Below are 18,149 nucleotides of genomic sequence, written 5' to 3' on the forward strand. Positions count from 1 at the left end.
TAAAGTTTCTTGGCTTTTGGACTCCGGTGCATATTTTCATATGTCCCCAAACATATATTCTCTTTCCGATTATATAAAAAATATTTCAACATCTTTTGTTTCCACTGCGGATGGAACCTCTCTTGAAATTAAAGGCATAGGAAATTTTGAAACTCAAGATTTTTTTATTCCAAAAATCAGATTTATACCTAAGCATAACTTAAACCTTCTCTCTGTTTCTCAACTCTCGCACCATAGTTGCGATATTAAATTTTTTTTTAATAAATGTTCAATACAGGATCGCCGGTTCGGAAAATTGATCGGGGAAGGCTTTAGGAATGGGAGACTTATACTATATGGACTCTCTTCAAATTCCAATTTTTTTTTGTAACGTTGCCCGACACAAAGATGTAAATGTGTGGCACAAAAGACTTGGTCATCCTAATATCACCAAGTTGTCTTATTTACATTTTGTAAAAGATCTCTGTAGAAGTTCATTTTTTTATAATGATTGTATTTTCGGAAAAATGCGAAATTTACCTTTTGAGGAAAGAACTATGTTCTCTTCTGAACCTTTCGAAATTGTTCATTCAGATGTTTGGGGACCTGCACCAGTTATTTCAAAAGAAGGTTTTTCTTACTATGTAATATTTGTGGATGACTTTTCTAGATATTCATGGATTTATTTTCTCAAGTATAAGTATGAAGTATTTTCGTGCTTCAAATCCTTTCACGTAATGATCATGAATCAATTCAAAAGCAACATAAAGATATTTAAAAGTGATTCTAGAGGAGAATATCTCTTCAATGAATTCAAAAAATATCTTGAGGATAATGGTATTATTCACCAAAGGTCTTGTCCTAAAACCCCTCAACAAAATGGGTTGGCCGAAAAGAAATATAGACACATCATTAAGACCACTAGAACCCTTCTTATGTCTCAAAATATTCCTAAAAACTTTTGGGCCGTGGTCGCCCTTGCTTCCGTATATCTCATAAATTGCTTACCTTCTAGATATTTGGGAAAAATCTTTCCTTTTAAAGTTTTACATAAGATAGAACCTGATTATAATAGGTTATGTGTCTTTGGTTGTAAGTGTTTTATACTTACTGATAAGAATGACAAACTCTTTCACAAGGCTATTCTTTGCGTCTTTCTTGGATATTCCGAAACTCAAAAAGGGTTTCGATGTTATTATCCTAGAAATGATAAGTTATATGTCTCAAGAAATGTGACTTTCTTAGAAAATGAGAGCGGATTTGAAAGAAATGTTTCTCACCAGGAAAATATTGATTATTCCTTCTTATTTGACTTATTGCCTACTAATGATGATATGTCTAGTGATGATGAAGTATCATCAAATCATGATGGGGAAAACAGAGTAGATACTGATGAACTTAACTCACCCAATATCCAAGAAGGCAGAATTTCAAGTGACCCAATAACCTATTCTCGTAGAAATCAAGATACTTTCAGAAGTGCTATTGATCAATACAGTGAGACTGTTCCCACTCCTGATCACAGAAGATCTGAAAGAAATAGGAGACCTCTATCTCGATTTGTCTCCCTTGATTCGTTTTCACTCAGATATAGGGCTTGTCTTAGTGCTATTTATTCTTACTTTGAACCAAGAAATTTTGAAGCTAAAAAATGTATAGAATGGCAAAAAGCTATGCAAAATGAACTTAATGCTCTTAGGAAAGCTGAGACATAAAAATTCCAAACTCTACCTATTGGAAAGAAAACTATAGGTTGTCGTTGGGTATTTAAGGTTAAGACTAAGAGCGATAGATCTCTGGAGAGATACAAAGCTCGCCTAGTTGCAAAAGGATATGACCAAGAATATGGTATTAATTATGAATAAACTTTTGCTCCTGTAGCCCGAATGGTTACAATTAGATGTTTTATTACTATTGCGTCTATCAAAACTGAAACATTTTTCAAATGGATGTGAAAAATACTTTTTAAATGGTGATCTTAACGAAAAAGTTTATTTGGATGCCCCACCCAGCATAAAGATTCTTAAAGATAAAGTTCTTCACCTTCGAAAAGCCGCCTATGGTTTGAAACAGGCTCCCAAAGCTTGATATGATAGATTTAACAGTGTAATGCTAAAAAATGGATTTTCTTCTTGTTATACTGATACTGCATTATTTACTAGAAAATCTTATGCAGAGATTGTGATATTATTACTTTATGTTGATGATATGTTAATCACAGGTGATGATGTTCAAGGAGTCAAGGGTATTAAGTCCGTCTTGACTTCGAAATTTGAGATGTCAGATTTGAGATTTTTGACATATTTTCTTGGAATTGAAGTTGCTTATTCTCCACGTAGTTATTTTTTATCTCAATCTAAACTTGTTTGTGAGATTATTGACAAGTTAGGAATTTCTGATGACAAAATCTGTGAAACTCCTGAAATAGTGGGCTCAAAAATGAAGATTGATGACAGAGTTTCTCTAACTGATCTTACTCCTTATAGGCAATTGGTAGGCTAATTGATGTACCTTAGCATCACTTGGCCTGATTTGTCACATGCTATTCACATAGCATGTCAGTTTCAGCATGCTCCCACAAGCGTTCATATGAGTGATGTTCTTCGCATCATCAGATATCTAAAGAGAACCATAAATAAGGGAGCATTTTTATCCTCTTCTTCTGAATTAAAGTTAATTGCTTATACTGATTCAGATTGGGAAGGTGACTCTAATAACCGTCACTCCACCACTGGCTTTTGTGTCTTTCTAGGTGAGTCACTGATTTCTTGGCGATGTAAAAAGCAACAGAAGGTCTCTTTGTCTTCCACAGAAACAAAATATAGAGCCATGGCATCCACTACCATGGAAATTGTATGGATTTGGCACCTTTTAGAAGATATAAGAGTTTTTATTAAAGAACCAACAAAGTTATGTTGCGACAACAAGAGTGCAATTTATATTGCCAAGAATCACACCTTTCATGAGCGAACAAAGCACGTAGAGATGGACTGCCACTATGTCAGGGAAGAATACTTGAAGAAGGTCATTGATCTACCGTACATGACGTCTAAATATCAACTGGCAGACTTCTTTACCAAGGCACTTTGCTCGCCCAGATTTCACTTCCTTGGCAAACTTGTGGTTATCGCACCGTAAGTTTGAGGGGGGGTGTTAAAATGTAATTCAAAATCATCATTGTACACACATATATATATATATATATATAGAGAGAGAGAGAGAGAGAGATACATATACATATATACTATGTATGTATGTATATGTATCTCTATGTATATATATATATATATCATTCATAATACCCAAAAAAGGTATTTCTGTAATTTCACCTTTTGCGCATATTCCCCTTGGAATATTGCTTGTATTTTTCATTTTATTTTTTTTCTTTATTCTTCTTTTCATTTTTTCAATATTGGATATCGCACCACCTTGGGGGCCTCCCAATAGAGTCGTTGGGGGCTCCCTAACGACTCCTTTGAGAGCCCCCCATGTGGCTCCTCTTGCATGTATAAATAGGGGTGTTCTCCCCTTGTATTAGTCAAGCTTGAGAGTCTCAAGCATTCTCTTTTTTTATTGATTCACAAGCTTTAGTGCATGTTTACTATTTTTACGCATTTGTGCGTAGTTGTTCAAGTGTTGTGTGAGTGCCTTCATGCACATCTTTTGTGAAGTGTTTGTGCTTGTATACGTATTGTCTCTTCGTAGACATTTTCACAGTTCTAATTTCCATTGTTTCTTTTTATAGAAGTCTATTTCTATTCTTTGATATCATATTGGGCAGTTTCACTCATCTACCCTCTTAAGTTGTACCTTACAGGGAAATTTCCAAAAATCAGGGACTTTGTTCATCTTCATCTCTCTTGCTTGTCTTGTTAAGATTACACTTTCAGTATGCACATATGCACTCCCTAACATTGTTTACTTTCAAGTACATCGTCCATTCAATCTGTGAGCAAAACTAGAGCAACCACACACTAACTCTTGCCTCTTAGACAACCAGCCTAAGCACAAAAGTATGGAGAATGCAATTTCTTGATATCAACTATGGAGAATGCAATTTCTTCCATACACAAGAGCCCATAGTAAAACTGTATGACACTTTCTCAACCTTATTACATAATCCCTTAAAGCACAAAAGTAGAACCTGTCTTCTAGTCACAGAAAATCATACATGAGAAAATTTCAACTTGTTACAAAGAACTCTTCAACTATGGAGAATGCAATTTCTTCCATACACAAGAGCCCATAGTAAAACTGTATGCCACTTTCTCAACCTTATTACAAACTCCCTTAAAGCACAAAAGTAGATCCAGTCTTCTAGTCACAGAAAATTATACATGAGAAAATTTTAACTTGTTATGAAGAACTCTTAGGCTTGTTCTAATGAACTGAAATGCTGTTTATGGTATTAAAATTTTTGTCTTATGAATATGTGAAATACTAAGTCCATATTCCACAAAATAGAGGTAAGGGGATTCTTGTTTATTAGTTAGAGTTTCCATCACCCCATCCTTTGTGGAATATGAGTGCTGCAGGTGAAACCCCCATTTGCATTAAAACCAACTTTGAATCCACACATGGATAGACTCTAAGTAGGTATGGATGTTAATAGTTCTCAGTTTTCCAGCAGCATCACATTCCATCAGTGATGAATGAATGTCTCTTTGTTATTATAAACAAATGTCGCTTATTGATCTAAAGCTTCAAAATATTATCTTGCAGTTATTTTAAAAATGTACGTATCTTCTTATTCATTTTTTCTGCAACATGCTAGTCTTCATTGCTATCTGTTATTTTTATGTGTGAGGTGCGTTTGAAGTCTTTCCATATACAAGTAATGGCACCTAAGCCATCATTAAAGAGAAATGTCATGATCATATACTGCAAAGATCTTGATAGAACAATTTAGGTAGAGATACACAATGAATATCTTAAAAGGTAGCAACAAAGAACTAGAAAAGGAAACATAAAACCACATCTTGTTCACCCTAGGACTCTCAGTTGGAAAATGATGTTAAGGAAACAAAATTTATAAGTTAAAAATGGTAGAAGCGAGAAGATGCCCCCAAACCTCCAAAGATCTCAGTCCCCATGTAAAATGGCGTTGCTTATCACTTGCAGCCTTTAAGTCCCATCCCTTGTATTCATATAAGCTTGTAGATGTGTATATGCATCTAGGAATCTTGAGAAATGAAGACTCAAGTGGAACATTCCCACAGGTGACAACCTGAAAAGATGAATAATCAGCATCATTTCCTTTATCATTCACTGCACAGAAATAGGTTCTAAATAAAAACTTTGCAATATGGAATATACTCCAGAATCTTGTAGAACATGTTGCATATTCAAGTTCATCATTTAAAATGTAGTGAGATACTTTGTTTATCTATTAATATGGTTCATTATTATGTTAGAAAGGGATCTAAACCTAAAGGGATCACTTTTCAAGCATCAAAGAAACAAATAGTATTATTAAGGAGTGCATCAAAAACACTTCTTTGTTTATTCAACTGAAACATAAAAAATAAAGGATAGAGAAACAGAATGCAGCATAATATGTAGAGAGTGTTAGAATATGGGTGCTCCTTATATATATAGAAAAAGTGGTAGCTGCACAACCCTTAGGTGCGCAACTACCAGCAGACTCATGCTGGCCGTCCATCGCGGCCTTGATGAACGGCCAGTGCAAAAAGTTAAAAAATTAGTGGCGGTTTCCTAAAGGTCCCAGCAGAAAATGGGACATTTAGCGGCGGTCAAAAACCACCGCTGAAGCATAAAAAACAAAAAAAATGCTGTTTTCAAGGGTATTTTGGTCTTTTGGCCCTTGTAATAGGAACCACCCATTAGGAGCTAAACAATTTTTTCCTTTTCTATTTTCTTTTTTATTTTTATGTTTGACCTTTGTTATATTGTCAAGGGGATTATTATCCTTGACAATATAACCGTTGGGGGCTCCCCAACGGCTAGAATTATAGCAGTTGGGAACTCTCAACAACTACATTGGGAGCTCCTCTGATGCTGAGCATTCAGATCATCCCAACATGTGAGGAGCTGGAGGATGATCCGCCTTTGACAGCATGTTATGGAAAAACTTACTCAAAAAGATCCAAGCCGATCTATTTGGGTCCAAACGGATCTCAAGGGTAAAAGCGTCCCATTGGTGGTCTCCAGAGGTGCCTCCCAGCTTAACTTTCCCTTTTAAGACGGGTGGTTTTCCATTGGGCATCTAAGGGGTGCAATGAGGAATGCTCATTCGAATTTGGGTATGCCATTGGCCCCTTGGAAGGTGACATCCCAAGGGCCCAATGACATTCAAAAAATTTCGTGAACTTGTGCATCTAAAAATTCTTTGCCTGGAGATGAGAACTTGTGGAACTGTTTGGGTGTGAACCCCATTCAGGCCCTTCTTCCTTGACGTGAAAGCTTGGTGGACAAGCTCGTGACCGACATCATGAAGGCCTGATGTTAGCGTGAACCTGCTGGGCGTGACTCCAGCCCAACCAATCAGCCTTGTGCGTGAACCAGCCTGTTGCAGACCCTGTTTGAGCTATCATCCGAGTACCCCTGCTGAATATCGAGGGTTGCTGTTTGAGAGGCGCATCTTCCATCTCTTGTCCTGTGTTTGAATCTTAAAATCTGCTTTAACTTATCTTTTGAACTGAATGTTGTGGACTGTTATTATTTGATTTTATTGAAATCATATCTGCAAATTGTTTTATGCTATTTGTGAACAACGTGTAGGCTGCTACAACTTTTTTGATATTCATATCTGAGCTGAAGGACAATCAGTCCTAGTTTCTGTTTACATGTTATTTGGGAATAAACATTGATTGTTCTTGCATGTGTTTGCTAGTAAGAATCTTGAACTTGATCTATTGACTGCTGCTGAACCACTTTTATTTTCCTAAGTTTGTTGAAGGTTTGTGAAGTGTGAAAAACAATTTTTATTCTCAAACGAAGAAAAGTTGACTGAGTGCAAAGTGTTGTGCAACTTGATTTTCATTTCTGAAATTTGGTACAGCAGAGGAAACGCTGACAGCGTTTTCCTTGAATATCGCTGCCTTCCTTTGCAACTCGGCAACCGAGCTTTCCCCCCCTGAATCTGGTACATTTTTTGCGTGTTGTGGGTCCAGAACCATCTGTTAAAATGTAATTCAAAATCATCATTGTACACATATATATATTTCTATATAGAGAGAGAAATACATATACAAATATACTATGTATGTATGTATGTATACGTATCTCTCTCTCTCTATATATATATATATATATTTCATTCATAATACCCGAAAAGGGTATTTCTGTAATTTCATCTTTTGCGCATATTCCCCTTGGAATATTGCTTGTATTTTTTTTTCTTTATTCTTCTTTTTCTTTTTTTCAAAATTGGATATCGCACCACATTGGGGGCCTCCCAATAGAGTCGTTGGGGGGCCCCAACGGTCACAAATCTGACCGTTGGGGGCTCCCCAACGACTCCTTTGGGAGCCCCCCATGTGGCTCCTCTTGCATGTATAAATAGGGGTGTTCTTCCCTTGCATTAGTCAAGCTTGAGAGTATCAAGCATTCTCTTTTTTTATTGATTCACATGCTTTAGTGCATGTTTACTATTTTTACGCATTTGGGCGTAGTTGTTCAAGTGTTGTGTGAGTGCCTTCATGCACATCTTTTGTGAAGTATTTGTGCTTGTATACGTATTGTCTCTTCATAGACATTTTCACATGGTATCAAAGCCAAGTTGGTGATAGAGGATCGTGGGATTCTTCATTTTTTCGAGTGCCTCGAAAAGCATGCATTCGGTGTTTTGAAGATTGAAGTGGTGGATCTTGCTTCTCCAATATTTTAGAAGAATCTTGTGCAAGTAAGACTTAAAAATATCCTTTTGGTACATATTTCTCCCTCTATCTTTACTCTCTAATGGGCGAAAAAGAGTCCTCCTTTGCTCTCGGCTTTAAACTAAATGGCTCCAACTATCTTGTTTGGGCTGGGAACATGAAGGCTCAAATAAAAGGGAAGGGTTTATGGGGTTATGTGCAAGGCACAATCTCGGAACCCGAACCGAAAATTACTATTGTTAAAGATGGAGAAATCAAGGTTCTTGAAGAGGATGAAAGAACAAAAGCACTTGAGGATTATTTCAAGAAACATGACGAATGAGAAATTAAGAATTTTAAGATTCTTTCTTGGATTTTTTCGTCGGTTGAAACCAAGACTAATGCCAATCTTATTAAGTTCAAGAAAGCTCCGGAAGCATGGCATTATCTTGAAAAGATGTATACCTCAAGGGATCCTTCCCATAAATACTATCTTCAAAAGAAAGCTCTTACTCTTCAATAAGACAATATGACTATTAGAGAATATTTTGCCGACCTTTCTTCTATTTGGGATGAGCTTGCTATGCTCGAACCAAAATGGAGTGGAGAAGCAATTGAACTCCGTCACAAGTAACTTGAAAAAGACCGTTTTTTCAACTTTTTGAATGGGCTAAGGCCCAAATTTAAGCAAATAAGGTCGTCTCTTTTATCCTCATTTACTCCTCCCTCTCTTGAGGATGTTCTCACCAAATTAAGTGGTGAAGAGACCCGTATGGGTATAAGTAAACAAGGATCAAATGTACTTGTCGTTCCTTCTAATTATGAAGAAAATGATGGGGTCGATGTCGTATCAAGAACCGGAAACAATGTAAAAACCTCTCGTCCTCATTTCAAACCACAAAATCAGGAAGAAAATAGTGGGCAAGGGGGAAAGAAGGACTATAGCAAAAAAATTTGCCATTTTTATAAAAAACCGGGGCATATCAAACCTATATGCCCCAAATAGAAGAGCCTCCTAGCCATGGCCACCACCGCAAAAGGAGGAGGCATCATCTTCAAGTGGATCTCTTTCACTAAATCAAATAGTGGAAGCTCTTCAACCTCTCCTCAAGGGAGCTACCTCCGGTGTCGTCGTATCTACTTCTTCTCCTCCAGGTAAAGTTTCTTGGCTTTTGGACTCCGGTGCATATTTTCATATGTTCTCAAACATATATTCTCTTTCCGATTATTCAAAAAATATTTCAACATTTTTTGTTTCCACTACGGATGGAACCTCTGTTGAAATTAAAGGCATAGAAAATTTTGAAACTCAATATTTTTTTATTCCAAAAATCAGATTTATACCTTATCTTAACTTAAACCTTCTCTATGTTTCTCAACTCTCGGACCATAGTTGCGATATTAAATTTTCGTTTGATAAATGTTTAATACAGGATCGTCGGTCTGGGAAATTGATTGGGGAAGGCTTTAAGAATGGAAGACTTATACTATATGAAATCTCTTCAAATTACAAAAATTTTTTGTAACGTTGCCCGACATAAAGATGTAAATGTGTGGCACAAAAGACTTGGTCATCCTAATATCACCAAGTTGTCTTATTTATATTTTGTAAAAGATCTCTGTAAAAGTTCATTTTTTTGTAATGATTGTATTTTCGGAAAAATGTAAAGTTTACCTTTTGAGCAAAGAACTGTGTTCTCTTCTGAACCTTTCAAAATTGTTTATTCAAATGTTTGGGGACCTGCACCAGTTGTTTCAAAAGAAGGTTTTTCTTACTATGTAATCTTTGTGGATGATTTTTCTAGATATTCATGGATTTATATTCTCAAGTATAAGTATGAAGTATTTTCGTGCTTCAAATCCTTTCACGTAATGATCATGAATCAATTCAAAAGCAACATAAAGATATTTAGAAGTGATTCTAGAGGAGAATATCTCTCCAATGAATTCAAAAAATATCTTGAGGATAGTAGTATTATTCACCAAAGGTCTTGTCCTAAAACCCCTCAACAAAATGGGTTGGCCGAAAAGAAATATAGACACATCATTGAGACCACTAGTGTAAAATTGTCTATGAAGAGACAATACGCATACAAGCATAAATACTTTAAAAAAGAAGTGCACGAAGGCACTTTCACAACACTTGAACACAATACGCAAAAAGCGTAAAAATAATAAACATGCAATAATGCATGTGTTTCATAAAAAAGAGGAAATGCTTGAGACTCTCAAGCTTCTAGATTTACAAGGGGAAACACCCCTATTTATACAAGAAATGGGAGGTGCAAGGGGGCTCCCCAAAGGAGTCGTTGGGGAGCTCCCAATGGTCACAATTGTGACCGTTGGGGTCTCCCCAATGACTCTATTGGGGAGACTGAAATGAAATGGGGATCTTCGAAACACGAGCTTAGATTAACAAGAGCAAGTGTCAAGAATGACACTAAAGCATAACCCTTAAAAAGGGTATAACTGGAAACAAAATAAAAATAAAAATGTATTCTTTATTGATATGAAAAACCAATTGCTTAAGAAGCATTGGAGTAAAATACAAGAGGGGCTGCACCCCTTTATATACACAGCTGAAAGAGGACTCAATAGAGTTGTTGGGCACAGTCCAACAACTCTATTTAGAGTTGTTGGAATGTGTCAGTCCAACAGCTCTATTAAGAGCTGTTGGACTGTGTCAGTCCAACAGCTCTATTGCTAGTCAAGTCTGGACAGGACTTGACTAGCAACAGTCATTCTAGTTCAAACTGAACTAGATGACATAAAGACAAAAAATAAAAATAAAGGAAAAAAATTACAGAAAAGAAAGAAATGAAAAATGTATTTATATATATATAAAATATAATATTATTATATATACATATATGTACAGTTTTACATTTTAACACTCCCCCTCAAACTTACGGTACAATGAGCAAAAGTTTGTCTAAGAGAAAGTGAAATCGGGGAGCAGCGAGAGGCTTTGTAAAGAAGTCTGCTAACTGATATTCTGAAGTGACATATGGCAGATCAATTATCCCGTGTAGATATTCCTCTCTGACGTAGTGACAATCCATTTCAATGTGTTTGGTGCGTTCGTGGAATGTTCTGTTACTGGCAATGTAGATCGCACTTTTGTTGTCACAACACATTTGTGAAGCCTTTGTTGCTTCAACTCTCATGTCAGCAAGCAGTCGTCGGAGCCAAACTACTTCCATGGTCGTGGTTGCCATGGCTCTGTATTCAGCTTCGGTGGATGAGAGAGATACCTTCTGCTGCTTTTTACACCTCCACGAGATTAATGATTCCCCTAAAAAGACACAAAAGCCAGTGGTTGAGTGTCTGTTATTGGGATCACCTCCCCAATCAGCATCAGTATATGCAATTAAATCAAGAGAAGAGGAGGAAGATAAGAAAAGTCCTCGTGAAAGAGAGGACTTTATGTATCTGATAATACGCATGACTGCTCCCATATGAACAGAAGTAGGAGCATGTTGAAATTGACTTGCTGTATGAACAACATGTGCTATATCTGGTCTGGTAATGGATAGATAGGAAAGTGCCCCGACAAGCTGTCTGTAAGGAGTAGGGTCTGCAAGAAGTTCTCCATCATCAATCTTCATTTTAACATTAACAACTTCTGGAGTGTCGACTTTCTTATCATCAGTAATACCAGACCTGAAAACAATATCAAAAGCAAATTTAGTCTGAGATAATAAATATCCTCTAGGAGAATAAGCAACTTCAATGCCTAAAAAATATCTCAACAAGCCCAAATCAGTCATTTCAAAATGAATATTAAGAAGTGTTTTGATTATTTCAACTCCCTGTTTATCACTTCCGGTGATGATCATATCATCCACATAGAGAAGAAGCACAATGATCTCTGCATCAGAATTCTTAATAAACAAAGCAATGTCAGTTAAACAGAATTGAAAACCAATATCAATCATAACACGACTAAACCTATCATACAAAGCTTTTGGTGCTTGTTTAAGTCCATAAAGAGCTTTTTCTAAGCGAAGGACTTTACCCTTAGGAATACTTAGACCAGGAGGGGGTTCCATATATACTTCTTCAACTAACTTTCCATTTAAAAAAGCATTTTTGACATCCATTTGAAAAATAGACCATTTTTTGATAGAAGCTAAGGCAATTAAGGTTCGGACAGTAGTCATACGAGCCACCGGAGCAAAGGTTTCTTCATAATCAATCCCATATTCTTGGGCATAACCTTTGGCTACTAAACGGGCTTTATATCTTTCAAGAGTACCATCACTCTTGGTTTTAATTTTATAAACCCATCGACATCCTATAGTTTTCTTCCCTGGAGGAAGATCTTGAATATTCCATGTAGAAGCCTTTTCAAGTGCATCTAATTCAGCTTTCATGGCTTCTATCCATTTGATATCATTTTTTGCTTGAAAATATGTGGATGGTTCTTCATATGAGTGAATTAATGCAATAACTGCCCTATATGTGGGTGAGAAAGACTCGTATGATACAAACTTTCCTGGAGGCCTAGAGGTTGATTGTCTAGTTGGAATGTTAAAATATTTCTCAAGTGCACATGGAGGATTAGACTCTTGTCGCCTGGAATATTGAATACTAGTATCTCTATGAACTTCTTCATTTTCAACATTAAGATCAATAATTCTTTGATCATCATCAAAGTTACAGTCAAGGTCATATTCATTAGATGTTGATGTTAGATCTAGCAAAAAGGAGTACTCAGTGACGTCTTTTAATTTTCTAAAATCAAAGAAGCTCTCCTTTTCAAGAAAGGAAACATTTCTAGACACATATAGTTTATTATTTTTGAAGTCAAAACATCTATAACCTTTCTGGTTTTCAGCATATCCTAAAAAGGCACAGGGAATCGCACGAGGGGAAAGTTTATCATTTTTGTCAGTAAATATGAAACATTTGCACCCAAATATTCTTAGTCTAGAGTAGTCTGGAGAAATGTTCATAAGTTTTTCAATGGGAGTGATATTTTGTAACGAAGAAGATGGCATCCTATTAATGAGATATGTGGCAGTTAAGGCAGCTTCTGCCCAAAAGTCTTTCGGGACTTGATTTGCTATTAATAAAGTCCTAGTGGTTTCTATAATATGGCGATGTTTTCGTTCTGCCAGTCCATTTTGTTGAGGTGTATAAGGACAAGATCTTTGATGTGTGATGCCATGCAATTTAAGATAATTTTGAAAATCTGTGGATAAGAACTCTCCCCCTGAATCTGTGCGAAAAATAGTAATATCATTTTGAAACTTGTTTTTAACCATATTATGAAAAGTTTGAAAGTATGAAAATACTTCAGACTTATGTTTGAGAAAGTACATCCACGTATGTCGGAAGAAATCATCGACAAAAATAACATAGTAAACAAATCCTCCTTTAGAAATTACTGGTGCAGGACCCCAAACATCCGAGTGTATTAATTCAAGTGGTCTTGAAGAGAAAAAGGTTCTGTTCTGAAATGGTAATCTTTTCATTTTGCCGAGAATACAATCTTTACAATCAAATGATTCAGAGTTACAAAATTTTCCTAGATTTGGAAAATGTTGGATTTTGGCTATATGTGGGTGACCAAGTCTCTTATGCCACAGTTCCAACTCTATTTTTTGAATATTATAACAAAAAGCTTTCTTCGGCATTTCCAAAAAATCCATGTAATAGAGTCCTCCTTCTCTATGGCCTTCCCCAATCATCTTGCCTGACTGGCGATCCTGTACCCAACAACCATGAGAAGAAAAAGAAATATTACACCCATAATCAGAAATTTGAGATACAGATAAAAGATTTAAATTTAATTTGGGAACATGTTTAATTTCTGGAATAAAAAAATTTTTTGTTTTATAAATTTTTTCAAAATTTCCTATTCCTTCTATTTCAAGAGAAGTCCCATCAGCAGTAAAGACCTTTGACACACTTGTTTTATTTTTAACACATTTGGATAGACTTTGATTATTTGGGGTCATATGAAAAGATGCACCAGAGTCAAGAAGCCAAGAAATTTTACCTAGATCAGAAAAAGATGAGGCTGCTGCGCCGGTTGAAGCTTCAGATGAGGAAGAGGCACCTTTGATGAGAGGCTGAAGAATCTCCATTAGTTGGGCCAGGGAAACTGGTGCATCCTGATCTTTAGGCTCCGATCCAGCAATTGCAGCTCTTTTTTCTCTCAGCTCCTTAAGTTTGGGACATTGTGGCCTATAGTGTCTCGGTTCATGACAGTGATGACAAATAACTTTCTTCTTATCATAGTCACCATTTTGTCGGTTAAAGTGAGGAGGCTATATGATCGAACATGATTCCCTGGTCTAGACACGGCTAAAACAGAATCATCTTTAATTTTTAAAGAACCTTTCCGGAGACGATTTTCTTCCATTGTTAACTCTTCAATAGTTTGAACAATAGAAGGAATTTTTCCCCGGTGAAGTAGGGACGATTTAGTGGTTTCAAATTCCGGCCTTAATCCAGTGATAAACTGGTAAAAATGTTCGGCATCGAGTTGTTTCTGACGAAGCTCGATGTCTTCGGCACAATGCCACTTTGGTTCTAAAAGGGAAAGTTCTTCCCAAAGTTCGGACAACCCATTGTAATATTCACGAATAGTTTTGTCTCCTTGTGTCATCATTCGAACTTTTTCTTGGAGGTTGCACACGTGTGCAATATCTTTAAGGGAATACATATTCTTAAGGTATTCCCATGCCTTATCGGCATGATCAAATTTTGCAAGACTTGAGCATTTTTTAATGTCAACACTATTGATAAGCCATGACATTATCTTCGCATGAGATATTCTCCATTCTTTCCATTTCTTCTCGTATGAGGCAATAGCCTTGATTTTCTCTTCTTCCGATAGAGGGACCTCTTTATCTCCCTCCTTTTTAGTAAGAGATAGCTTAGGTTCCGAATCAGAACCATCCACAATCCCCCATAAGCCTTTTCCCCATATATGGTGCTTCATGATTGAAGCCCATGTTACATAGTTCGTATCGCTTAGTTTCATAGGCATGATGGTGACTTTATCATTGTCATCCATCGATTACAAGGAGAGAAAGAATAGGGATAGAAGAGAAACAAGAAGGAAAATGAAAAAGAAAGAAAAAAAAACAATACAACAAGATGTGAAATCTTCTCCAATGAAGTGATAAAACACTTCTCTTCAAGTGGCGAACACTTTTGCAAATGGGCACAGAAACCGAGGCAGCTTTTCCTCAAGATTTAGTACTTCCGCGGCTCTGATACCATGAAATGAAATGGGGATCTTCGAAACACGAGCTTAGATTAACAAGAGCAAGTGTCAAGAATGACACTAAAGCATAACCCTTAAAAAGGGTATAACTGGAAACAAAATAAAAATAAAAATGTATTCTTTATTGATATGAAAAACCAATTGCTTAAGAAGCATTGGAGTAAAATACAAGAGGGGCTGCACCCCTTTATATACACAGCTGAAAGAGGACTCAATAGAGCTGTTGGGCACAGTCCAACAGCTCTATTTAGAGCTGTTGGAATGTGTCAGTCCAACAGTTCTATTGCTAGTCAAGTCTGGACCGGACTTGACTAGCAACAGTCATTCTAGTTCAAACTGAACTAGATGACATAAAGACAAAAAATAAAAATAAAGGAAAAAAATTACAGAAAAGAAAGAAATGAAAAATGTATTTATATATATATATAATAATATAATATTATTATATATACATATATGTACAGTTTTACATTTTAACAGAGACCCCCAAGGCACCTTTTTGAAATTACAAAAAGGAAAAAAATAAAAAATAAAGAAATTAAAAAATAAAGAAAAAAGTTACAACATATTCCAATTGGAATATGTGCAAAATAGTAAAAGGACTAAAATACCCTTTTCGGGTAAAAAAAGGGGAAAATGTATAAATATATATACTTATATATAGAGATACGTATACATATAACATATGTATACGTATCTCTATGTATATAAGTATATATATTTATACTTACAATAAGGTTTTTGAGTATACATTTTAACACCCCCCCTCAAACTTACGGTGTGATAACCGCAAGTTTGTCAAGAAGGAAATGAAATCTAGGCGAACAAAGTGCTTTTGTGAAGAAGTCTGCAAGTTGATACTCAGACATCACGTATAGTAGATCAATGACCTTCTTCAAGTATTCTTCCCTGACATAATGGCAGTCCATCTCTATATGCTTTGTTCGCTCGTGAAATGTGTGGTTCTTGGCAATGTAAATTGCACTTTTTTTGTCACAGCAAAGCTTTGTTGGTTCTTTGACAACTACTCCCATATCTTCCAAAAGGCGTCTAATCCATACTATTTCCATGGTGGTAGATGCCATGGCTCTGTATTCGGCTTCAGTGGATGATAAGGAGACCTTCTGTTGCTTTTTACATCGCCATGAGATCAAAGATTCTCCTAAGAAAATACAAAAGCCAGTGGTGGAGTGACGATTACTAGGGTCACCTCCCCAATCTGAGTCAGTATAAGCAAGCAATTTTAATTCAGAAGAAGAGGATAGGAATACTCCCTTATTCACCGTTCCCTTCAAGTATCTGATAATGCGAAGCACAACACTCATATGAACGGTTGTAGGAGCATGCTGGAACTGACTGGCGATGTGTATAGCATGTGACAAATCAGGTCGAGTAATGCTAAGATACATTAAAGAACTTACCAACTGCCTGTAGGGAGTAGGATCGGTTAGAGGAACACCATCGTCAATCTTCATTTTGGCTCCCACAACTTCAGGAGTTTCGCATACTTTGTCATAAGAGATTCCTGATCTGTCAATAATCTCACAAGCAAGTTTAGACTGAGATAGAAAATAACCACGTTGCGAATAGGCAACCTCAATTCCAAGAAAATATGTCAGAAAACCTAAGTCTGACATCTCAAATTTTGAAGTCAAGACGGACTTAATACCCTTGACTTCTTGAACATCATCACCTGTAATCAACATGTCATCAACATATAGTAACAATATTACAATCCCTGCTTTAGATTTCCTAGTAAATAAAGCAGTGTCAGTATAACATGAGGAGAAACCATTTTTCAGCATTACACTGGTAAATCTGTCATACCAGGCTTTGGGGGCCTGTTTCAAACCATAAAGAGCCTTTCGAAGACGAAGAACTTTATCTTTAGAAATCGTCATGCCTGGTGGGGCTTCCATATACACTTCTTCGTTAAGTTCACCATTTAAAAAAGTATTTTTCATATCCATTTGAAAAATATTCCATTTTTTAATAGATGCAATGGTAATGAGACATCTAACTGTAACCATTCGGGCTACAGGAGCAAAGGTTTCTTCATAATCAATTTCATACTCTTGCCCATACCCTTTTGCAACTAAGCGAGCTTTATACCTTTCCAGGGATCCGTCGCTTTTAGTTTTAACTTTAAAAACCCATCGACAACCTATAGTTTTCTTTCCTATGGGTAGGGTTTGGAAATCCCAAGTTTCAGCACTTTTGAGAGCACTAAGTTCTTTTTGCATGGCTTCTTGCCATTCTATACATTTTTTAGCTTCTTCAAAATTTCTTGGCTCAAAATAAGAGTGAATGGCACTAAGACAAGCCCTATACCGGGGTAAAAATGAATCAAAAGAGACAAAACGAGTTGGCGGTCTCCTATTCCTCTCAGATCTCCTGTGATCGAGAGTAGGTACAAGCTCACTATATTGGTCAATGGCACTTCTAAAGGTGTCTTGGTTTCTACGGGAGTAGGTTATCGGATCACTTAAAATCCTGTTTTCTTGATCATTGAGAGGGTTATGTTCTTCGACATCACCATCAATTTCCTCATCGTGATTTGATGATACATCATCATCACTAGATATATCATCATTACTAGCCAATAAATCAAAAAGGAATGAGTAATCAAAATTTTCTTGTTGAGAAACATTTTTTTCAAATCCACTCTCATTTTCTAAGAACGTTACATTTCTAGAAACATATAACTTATCATCTCGAAGATCATAGCAACGAAATCCTTTTTGAGTTTCGGAATACCCAAGAAAGGCGCAGGGGATAGCTTTGGGAGAGAGCTTGTCATTTTTATCCGTAAGAATAAAACATTTACACCCAAAAACACGTAACCTATTATAATCAGGTTCAAGTTTATATAAGATCTCAAAAGGGGATATTTTTCCTAATATCCTAGATGGTAAGCGGTTTATCAGATAAACAGAAGCGAGGGCTGCTTCAGCCCAAAAGTTCTTAGGAATATTTTGAGAAATAAGCAGGGTCCTAGTGGTCTCAATGATATGCCTATGTTTTCTTTCGGCCAATCCATTCTGTTGAGGGGTTTTAGGACAAGACCTTTAATGAATAATTCTGTGATCCTCAAGATATGTTTTAAATTG

General features: G+C 36.3%; 1 protein-coding gene across 1 annotated transcript in view; it reads right to left on the reverse strand.

Moving 5' to 3' along the window:
- LOC149827273 (protein SHOU4-like) overlaps positions 1–18,149 on the reverse strand; it is a 35,495-nt gene that overhangs the window by 5,155 nt on the left and 12,191 nt on the right. Inside the window, exon 2 of the mRNA XM_090019240.1 lies at positions 5,051–5,206. Within this exon, the coding sequence (XP_089875366.1) occupies positions 5,051–5,206 (156 nt within the window). The remainder of the gene's footprint in view (positions 1–5,050; positions 5,207–18,149) is intronic.

The sequence above is a fragment of the Nuphar pumila genome, chromosome 10 (assembly GCF_984573655.1).
Source record: "Nuphar pumila chromosome 10, dmNupPumi1.hap1.1, whole genome shotgun sequence".
NCBI classification, from domain to species: Eukaryota; Viridiplantae; Streptophyta; class Magnoliopsida; order Nymphaeales; family Nymphaeaceae; genus Nuphar; species Nuphar pumila.